Raw genomic sequence first — 10,256 nt, 5'->3', positions numbered from 1 at the left:
TGGCTGAACAAACTGTGGTATATGCGGGTGATGGAATACTATTGTGCCAAAAGGAATAATAAACTGGAGGAGTTCCAGGCAAACTGGAGAGACCTCCGGGAACTGATGCAGAGCGAAAGGAGCAGAGCCAGAAGAACATTGTACACAGAGACTGATATACTGTGGTAAAATTGAATGTAATGGACCTCTGTACCAGCAGCAATACAATGACCCAGGACAATTCTGAGGGATTTATGGTAAAGATGCTACCCACATTCAGAGGAAGGACTGCAGGAGAGGAAACATATAAGAAAAACAACTGCTTGAACGCAAGGGTCGGGGTGGACGTTATTGAGGGTGTGGACTCGAAACTACCACACCAATGCAACTACCAACAATTTGGAAATTGGTCTTGATCAAGGACACATGACAAAACTAGTGGAAATGTGCATCGCCATGGGTGGGGGGACTGCGGGGGGGGTGGGGTGAAGGGGATAGGAGGAGCATGAATCAGGTAACCATGTTAAAAATGTATATTAATAAATGTTAAAAAAAAAAAAAGTACCTATATGGCAGCTGAGAGTGAAGCTCTGAACCATCAAAGCTCTTGACCATCAGAGCTCCTAACCATGGAAGCTCTTGTCCACCAGAGCTTACTCACTGTCTTAACTACCTTAAGCCAGAACTTTCTTTGTCTGCATATCTTTATTCTCACCTTATATTCTCTTTCCATTAGTCCTTAACCCATAACCCATTTTTACTCTGTCCTTTGTTCCCCTTTCTGAGTGTCCTATCCACTAGGAATCTTTGTGGAGCTGCTGGATGGCTACAATATATACATTTTTTAAAACCACTAGGAATCTTTGTGGAGTTGCTGGATGGCTACAATATATACGTTTTTTAAATCCTTAATCAATACTGTGTATTGGTTCCAAGGCAAAAAAGTGGTAAGGGCTAGGCAATAGGGGTTAAGTGACTTGCCCAGGGTCACACAACTAGGAAGTGTCTGAGGCAAGATTTGAACCCAAGATCTCTAGTTTCCAGGCCTGGCTTTCTATCTAATAAGCCATTCAGTTGTCTCTGCAATAGAATTTCACAGCTTTAATGTAAAAGCTCTTGAATTTTGTGTTATTCTGACTATGGCTTCACTATATTTGAATTATTTCTTTATACCTGGTAGCAATATTTTGTTATTGACCTGGAAACTCTGAAATAATATTCCTGAGAGTTTTGATTTTGGGTTTTCTTTCAGAAGGTGATTTATGGATTCTTTCAATTTCTGTTTTACCCTCTGGTTCCAGAATATCCAGATAGTTTTCCTTGATAATTTCTTGAAAGATGATGTCTAGTCTCTTTTTTTGGTCACAGCTATGAAGTAGTTCAATAATTCTTAAATTATCTCTTCTTGATCTATTGTCCAGGTCAGTTGTTTTTCCAATGAGATATTTTACATTTTCTTCTATTCTTTCCTTATTTTGATTTTGCTCTATAGCAGTGATTCCCAAAGTGGACGCTACTGCCCCCTGGTGGGTGCTGCAGAAATCTAGGGGGAGTGGTGATGGCCACACTTTTTTGTATTACATTCTATTCTGAGTTCAATAAATAGTTTCATAATTTCCAAGGGGTGCTAAGTAATACTTTTTCTGGAAAGGGGGCAGTAGGCCAAAAGAGTTTGGGAACCACTACTCTATAGCTTCTAGGTATCTCATGGAGTCATTAGCTTCCATTTGCCCAATTCTATTTTTAGGAAGTTCTTTTTTGGTGAATTTTTGTATATCTTTTTCCTTATGGCCAATTGCACTTTTTAATGTATTTTTCTCTTCAGTGAACTTTTGAATATTTTTTCCTATTTGGACAATTCTGCTTTTTAAGAAGTTCTCTTCAATGGATTTTTGTGCTTCTTTTATCCTTTGGCCTTTTCTGTTTCTTAAGGTGTTGCTTTCTTAATTTTTTTGTATATGCCTCATTTACCAAGCTGTTAAATCTTTTTTCATTATTTTCTTGCATCATTATCTTTTTCCCCCAATTTTTCCTTTACCTCTCCTATTTAATTAAAAAAAAATTTTTTTAGTTCTTCCAGGAATTCTTTTGGGGCCTGAGACCAATTCATTGATGCTTTAGATGTAGTAACTGCTTTGACTTTGTTGTCTTCTGCGTTTGCATTTTGATCTTCCCTGTCACCAAGAAACTTTCTGTGATGAAGCTTCTTTTTTTGTTGTTTGCTCCAATCTATTTCTTGACTTTTAATTGTGTTAAAGTTGGACTCTGCTGGGATGGAGAGAGGACTGTCTAAAGCTTTAAGGTTTTTTGTGTAGCTATTTTCAGAGCTCCTTCTGGAAGTCTTAGTTTTCAACTTTTCTAAGGTTTTATAATCTAAGTAGTTATGTTTGTGCTGCTCTCTTGGCCTGTGTTCTGGTCTGTGAGCAACCACATGCACTCTTTTTTCACCTTAGTTGTGACCTGGGTCCCTGATCCCTGGTGGTCACAAGTTTTGGTAAAAATATTACTGCTTCTCCTAGCCCTGGGACTGTGACCCAGATCTCTGTATGGGTAGTGGAACAGAATCTTGCATCTAGTGCCAGCAAAGGGACCCCTGTAATCTCCTTCTGACCAGCTATCCAATTGTCTTACTATCTGTGACTTAGTGCTCTAAAAGCCACTGCTGGTGATTTAGTTGCCTCCAAAGCCTGCTACTGGCTTGCCCTGTATTCCACTTTTGTCCTAGTGTTACTGACCTATCCTGCTATTGTGGTTATCTGGGGCTGGAAAATTGTCCCCCTTGCCCAATCCTTTTGTGGGTTCTGCCACTCTAGGATTTGTTTTGTAGGATTATCTTAAAATTCTTGAGAGAAATTTGTGAGATCTTAGCCAAGTCTGTCTTTTCTCCATCATCCTATCATCAGTCCAATCTCTCCCTCTTATAAGATCTTTATAAGGTGTTGGATAGAGGGTTAATCTACTGTTGACATTGGTCTTTGTCATTTTGGGGGGATAGATCTGGCACAGCTTTGGCACCTGACTGCCAAATGATGGCTTATTCTTTTTACTCTTTTGAAGCTCACAAGGTTACAGTCCAGTCCAATGTTGCTTAACCTAAGAGCAGGAAAGAATAGAAACCACAAAGAAAGAAGCAATGGCAGATCTATGAAATAAAGGTCTGAGGCCTGTGTTTTCTAACCAGAGTCTTGCTTCTCATTCAGTTGTAGCCAGGCAGAAAAGAAATGCCTTAACTAGTTAGTGCCTTTGGAATGCACATCTTGTTCCAGGTCAGAAACCAATCAAAAGGCTCCCCCTCTTGGCATGGTGAATCAAACAGAGCCAATACTTGCATATCTTCAAGTTCTTGTGGGAATGAAGTAAAGCAGAGCATATTGTACATACTAATAAAAACTGGACTTTCCTTTGGCTGATCTCACTCACGTCTGTTAAAATGACAAAAGCCATCAGTAGGAAAAGAAGGAAAGCTGTAGTTTTAATAAAAGAATTAAAAAGCAAATACAGAAATTAAGAAAGAGCCACATATTGTGGAAGATGGTAGAAGGTCCCAAATACATGGTATATGGCAATCAGAAGGCTCAACAAGTGCTAAATTTATCAACTGATTTGTAAGACTCTGAAATAGAAAAGAAGTACAGACTTATCCTTTCTTATCTTCAAAACAATTGGTCTTTGATATGAAATGAAATATGGAAAGAAGAATTAAGTATAAAAAGTACAAATAATTTTTATTTGGTCATTAACTGCAAAAATATTCTTTATATGCTTTTTAGAATTGCATGCTATAAATAGAGGGGAAAATAGAAGTCATATTTCTAAATTATAGAACATCATATTAAGATTTCAGTAAAGCTCATTTACACAATTATCATCCTCCAAATTGTTTTCAAGAAAATATAAACATTTTCTCTCTTTTTTTTCTCATCTTTCTTTAGTTTGCCTTACCCAGTACATAACAGCTCCCAGATTTTGTCTATCAAAAACTCATGTCTAAATCAGAACAGAGTTTTTATTAAGGAATTTTATGAAGAACAACATCAAAACTGGTGTGTAATTGATGGATTTCACAGCAAATGGTGGGTATGGAATGAAGTGCTTAATAATGTCCAGAATATGAATAAACGAATTCAGCTATATTTGGAAAGGATAAGAGCAGGTAAGAAAATAATTTCTTAAATATGCTTTTGAACATTTATTTCAAAAGTGTTAATGTCTTTTAAATACATAGCATACTTAAGGTATTTTGAAAATATTAAATTCATAGGCAATATCTACAATCATCATTCATGCAAAAAGGACTTATTAAATTTCAGCTATATGCTTAGGATTTAAAGTGCTATATTATATAGTGGCAAGATGATTAGCATCACAAAGGGTCAAGAATTTAAATATCTGTATTATCTAACTTTTACTGGGCTGTTACTGGAGCAAAGTAATCATTTTATTCCTCTCTGATTGGTTGTTGCTCTCATTTTCTACAAAACTGTTTCAAGCCTTCTCTTTTCTCCTTCAACCTTCTACACCCCCTCAGTTGAGAACCTTGTATAATACTTTACTGAGAAAATAGGGGCCATTTGTCATGAGCTCTCCATTCTTACCCATCTTTTTTATTGATGTTAATACCCTTTAACATCATTCTCTACTCTCTTTTCCATTACTCCAGTCTTTGATGAAGAGATGACCTTTCTCCCCCAATTCTAACTCCTCATCTTGTGCTCTTGACCCTTCTTTTGTTATCTTTTCTTTTCCAGAATATAGTGCGCTCAATTTTTTTCAAAGCAAATGGGCATTTCAGAGGTGCCCTCCTTTATACCAAATCCGCAAACATTATATTCTTCCTCCAAGATATTACATAAATCGAACATTGTTGTAAAACTACATAGAAAATATCAAAAGCAAAAACATGTACAAAACTTAGAAAGAACTAAAAATTCCCCAGGGAAAATCAGGAAGTATTACTAAAAGGATAAATCTAAACATTCCTATCCATGAAATGACAATGCCAAAATTTAATAAGCTAGTTTGGTGGTGGGGGGAGGGGGGGTGCAGCTAGGTAGCTCAGTGGATTGAGAACCAGGCCTAGAATCAGGAGATCCTAGGTTAAATCTGGCCTCAGACACTTCCCAGCTGTGTGACCCTGGGCAAGTCACTTGACCCCCATTGCCTACCCTTACCACTCTTCTGCCTTGGAGCCAATACACAGTATTGACTCCAAGATGGAAGGTAAGGGTTTAAAAAATAATAATAAGGTAGTTTAGGGATGGGGAGGATGTTGCTGTATAAATTTTTTTACGTGTCAATGCAATTTAAAATAATCATTTTATGATATTTTGCAATCCATGTTCTGTCCCTTTATCCTACCCTTCCCGCCTCCCCAAAAGGGCAGGCAATATGATATAGGTTATACATTTGCTATTATACAATAGATATTTCCATGTTCATCATGTCATGAAAGAAGATACATATCACTTAGAGAAAAATTCATGCAGGAAATATAGTGAAAAATGACGTGCTTCGATCTGCAAAGAGGCCCCATTAGTTCCTTCTATGCAGTGAATTGCCTTTTTTTTTTTTTTTTTGTCATGAGTACATAGAGATTGTCCTGAATCCTTGCACTGCTGATAATAGTTCATTCATTCACACTTGATTATCATACATTATTGCTGTTATTGTGTACAGGGATAGGTTTTTGGTTTTGTTTTTTATAAAACCCTTCCCTTCTGTCTTAGAAGCAATACCATGCTAGGCAATGGCAAAAGGGGGAGGTGGGGCGTATTAAGTGACTTGCCCAGGGTCACACACAGCTAGGAAATGTCTCAGGTCAGTTAAATCCAGGACCTCTTCTCAATCTACTGAGCAACCTAGCTACCCCCACCAAGGATAAAGTTTTGATAAATTTTAGCCAATTTATCCTTTTCATAATGCATAATTTTTGCAGTGAGGTCACAGTTCATTAGTAGGGATGTTTCTACATATTTTTGTCATTATCAATATCTTCAACATAAAGAAAATAGACATATAGTTAAATAGGACTCTTCCAACATTGGCTCTCCCAAACAGAAGTATAGCGGTCTATTGAGTAGGTATTAGCCCTGTCCCTTAAAATCAAATGTTATAAGGTATTTCTGCTCTAATTCTAAAAAATACTCATGTTTTACATTTGAATATATATATATATATACAATGTAGTAAAAACACTTTAATTCATTAATAACAGGTAAAGCTGCAAGCATTAATAAACTATGCATCACTCCTCAAGAGCTGCATTCTCGGCTGGGAGAATTTGGACAGTACTGCCCTGTCAGCTTGGCAGAAAAGAATGAACTGGTCGACTGTTCTGTGACCAGTTCCCTAGAGTTTGCAGCTGAATTCAGAGGACACTATTATAAAATGATTTCCAAAAAAGAACTGGACGTAAGTATATACCAAACTCAAGAAATGACTTGGTTTTTTTTTCCTTCTTATGTATGTGCCTCATCTGGGGGGGTTGTAGGGGGAGGGGTGTTGGTCTTGGGGTATTTGGGCCTTTTTTTCAGTGCCTGCCTCATTTCTGATTTAATGGCACTCAGTATGAGTATTTGTTCCCTGGTAGGGATAAGTTCATCATCCCTATAGGGTCCACCATTTGATATCAAAAGGCATAGCAGAAAAAGAACTAGACATTCATCCTGGGCTCAATCTCTGATGTTGCCCCTTAATTGCTAGCTATATGACTGTGAGCAAATAACATGCCCCCCGAGTATCAGTTTCCTCATTTGAAAATTGGGAATAATACTTGGTAATTAATAATGGGAATAATTACTTACCTAAAAGGATGATTATAAACCAAATACTTTGCAAACTGTAAATCACTATATAAACATATAATATTACTATTACTTTTTAATTGTCCCAAAAAAACTACATGTGTTGGTAGTCTGAAAAGTAATCTAATATATCTAAGCTTATTTTTGTATATATAAAGTGAATATATACATATATCTCTCAGTATTTTCATTGAATAAGGCTTATTTTTATCTTGTTAGTCATCAGTTAACAAGCATTTATTAAGTGTTTACTACAGTCAGTACACATTTATTGAGCACTACTATGTGCCAGGCACTGTGCTAAGTGCTGGATCTTGCCTATTTAAGTGGCAATCACAGAGTAGGAAAGCTGGAATGGTAACCCTTCTCCATTTTGAAATTAAATATTTGGCAAAATAAGTTAACAAAAGCAGAATCAGGTTTCAGGTTCTCAGACAGGTAGTATTTCCACTGTTCTATGCTGTCACCCCTATTTGATAGGGGAAATAGCCAAAGATTAGTTGAATTAAGCTGAGGTTAATTGAAGTAGATGTTCCTCAAAGGAAGAGTCATTATGGCGTAATTAACTGCTTGTCATTTGAAGGGAAATGGCTTCCTATTAGAAATGAAGAGCAATAACAAAAGAACCAAAAGAACTTCAGAGATGTCTAATTTATTTGGTATTGTGTGTTATAAAGCATTTTCATGACATTTATTTCTTTTATTACAGAAATTCCTGGAAAATCCAGAAATGTACGTGCCTCCTTTAGCACCTATTCCTCTCCCACCTCCAGAGTTATTACCTAAAAGGCTGACGGTGGCAGATGTAAAGAACCAATTCCCTAAAAGTGCAGAACTTCTGGGATATTGTCCAGTCACTTATTTTGATGGAAAACAAAGGTAAAATGTGTACTTTCCTGGCTACTAAATGATATATTCACTCAGCACAAATGGACTCTATGCAATAATGAACAGTCTTAAACTATTGATCAAAAATCACTTCTTGTTTTTTAAATTAAATTTTGAGGGTTTTTTTCTATCTGAGTTAACTGAGAAAACTTGTATATACTAATGCATAGTGAGGTAAGCAGTACTAGAACAATTTATGTAATAATGACATGGTAAAGACTAATGAGTTTGAAACATAATGAATAAATCGGTAAATTCTGATTAATGCAATGATTAACCACAATTCCAAAGGACTGATAATAAAGAATGCTACCCACGACCTGACAGAGAGGTGATCAATCCAAAATTCAGAATGAGGCACCACATTTTTATAAGCAATGTAGTAATTTGTTTTGCTCGAATATATATACGTATATATATATATATGTTTATCTTATAAGAGTTTGTTTTTGGTTTTGGTTTTTCAATGAGGGAGGGGGAAGATGTGAAGAGAAAATAAATGCTTGTTCCTAACGGGTCACAAGGTAACCTAGTGAATAGAGTGCCAGGTCTGGAGTTCAAATGTCGCCTCAGATCCTTCCTAGCTGTGTGACTTGGCAAAGCCACTTAACTCCATTTGCCTAGCCCTTACCACTCTTCTGCCTTAGAATCAATGTATCAAGTGAGAGTTTAAAAGGGTGGGGGAGAGGAAAGGAAAGGAAAGGAAAGGAAAGGAAAGGAAAGGAAAGGAAAGGAAAGGAAAACCATGTCTATATGTGGGTATATTCATTAGATGAATAAATATATAACATATAGATATAAATATGCTTATTCAGATTATTTGATGGATCGATGAACATCTTTAAATATGTGTGGGTATACATACACACACACACACACACACACACACACACACACACACACACACACCCCAAAGTAAAATAATTCTAGGAGTTTTGTCAGATACTTGTAATCTCAGCTATCAGGGAGACCGAGGCTGACAGATTTCTTGAACTCAATTTTGTGACCAGTAGTGTGCAAAGCCAATGGGATATCACTATCGTGAGTTACCAGAAGCCAGATTGCTTAAGGAGTTTCCATGCTGGAAATTGAGCAGGTCAAAGCTCCCATGCCCAGCAGTAGGTGGACTGGGTCCCTGAATAAACTCTGTACTTCCAGCCCAAGAGAGATAGATAGATTTTTCTTTTTTAACCCTTACCTTCCATCTTGGAATCTATTGGTTCAAAGGGAGAAGAAAAGAAAGGCTAAACAATGAAGATTAGGTGATTTTCCCAGGGTCACACAGCTAGAAAGTGTGTGAGGTCACATTTGAACCCAGGACATGGCTTTCTATCCATTGAGTCAGTTGGCTATCCCCAAGACCTAGTCTTCAGGGGAAAAAATTATAATTAAAATTTTAAAATAAAATAACACACCCATTTAAATGTTTAATTACACACCAGTATAGTCCATGAATTATACTGAGGATCATTCTTTTTCTGCCTCTCAGATATGAAGCCCTCATACCCGGAAACATTGAATATGCTTTAGAATATCGTAAGTGTATATTCTTTTGTGAGAGTGAAGAAAAGCTGCAGAAATTTTTGAGGTAAATTAGTGAATTTTTTTATTTTTATATCTTGCTTTTTAAAAAAAATCTGTATGTATATATATGTGAGGAGATATATAAATATACATATGCATATGGAATGTATATAAATGAGAAAGGGAAGAGAAGCTATGGAATTGGCCATGGACATTTTATATTTGCAGGTTACCAGAGAAATACTGGGATCAGAAACTTCCAAAGAAACTTCCTCCAATTAAAGAGCCAATATCACTTACCAGCCTTCCTTTGCCTGGATACCTGGAACAGGTACGCTGTATTTTCTTGCTTTCTTCTGTGGATATAGATGGAAATTAAAGCAATAGAAAACTAAAAAGTTCCATTTACCTTTCTTTAAACATCATTTTTATCTTAATGTTTCAGATTTTTTGATGGATTAATGAACTCATCCTTTTGGGTTCTTCTCCCACAATTGTTGGGTAATGTCAGCAGAAAAGTCATTGGATTCAGAATTAGATGGCTTTGAATCTCAGTCCTTTAACTCCCTGTGTGACCTTAGAAAAGTCCTTTTACCTCTCTGGGCCTCTGTTTACTCTTTTTTTGTGGCCTGGAACCCTTTGGCTATCTAGGGAAACCTCTATACTCTTCCTCAGAATAATATTTCTAAATGCATAAGTTAAGATAGGTATTGTATAAAGAATGCAAGTTATATTAAAGTACAGTTGTCAAAATATTAAAAAATTACAAATTCTCAGATCCAAGTTAAGAATCTGTAGAATAGATGATGTCTAAGGTCCTTCCAAAACCTTGACCTTTTGATTTTACAAGAGGAGCTTATACCCCCTCCATATTATAAATAAAGATTTAAAGCTTAATTCTGAAATATCTTTAATTTTGTCACTGAAATTTCCATCCTTGGAAAATATCAAATCCAATCACAAAAGAAATTAAAGGTTAACCTCTAGCCCTTATTTTATAATGGTACTATAATTGTATTAAACTAATGAAACCTTGGTATGAGTAGAATTAAAAAGACCTTC

General features: G+C 36.2%; 1 protein-coding gene across 1 annotated transcript in view; it reads left to right on the top strand.

Annotated features, from left to right (window-relative positions):
- Positions 1–10,256, top strand: part of AK9 (adenylate kinase 9) — a 170,258-nt gene that overhangs the window by 151,201 nt on the left and 8,801 nt on the right. Inside the window, exons 32-36 of the mRNA XM_044675407.1 lie at positions 3,912–4,132; positions 6,194–6,390; positions 7,492–7,661; positions 9,160–9,258; positions 9,423–9,525. Of these exons, the coding sequence (XP_044531342.1) occupies positions 3,912–4,132; positions 6,194–6,390; positions 7,492–7,661; positions 9,160–9,258; positions 9,423–9,525 (790 nt within the window). The remainder of the gene's footprint in view (positions 1–3,911; positions 4,133–6,193; positions 6,391–7,491; positions 7,662–9,159; positions 9,259–9,422; positions 9,526–10,256) is intronic.

The sequence above is a fragment of the Gracilinanus agilis genome, chromosome 4 (assembly GCF_016433145.1).
Source record: "Gracilinanus agilis isolate LMUSP501 chromosome 4, AgileGrace, whole genome shotgun sequence".
In the NCBI taxonomy this organism is placed as follows: Eukaryota; Metazoa; Chordata; class Mammalia; order Didelphimorphia; family Didelphidae; genus Gracilinanus; species Gracilinanus agilis.
The sequence above is the reverse complement of the archived record's forward strand: the minus strand, read 5'-3'. Positions and strand labels throughout refer to the sequence as shown.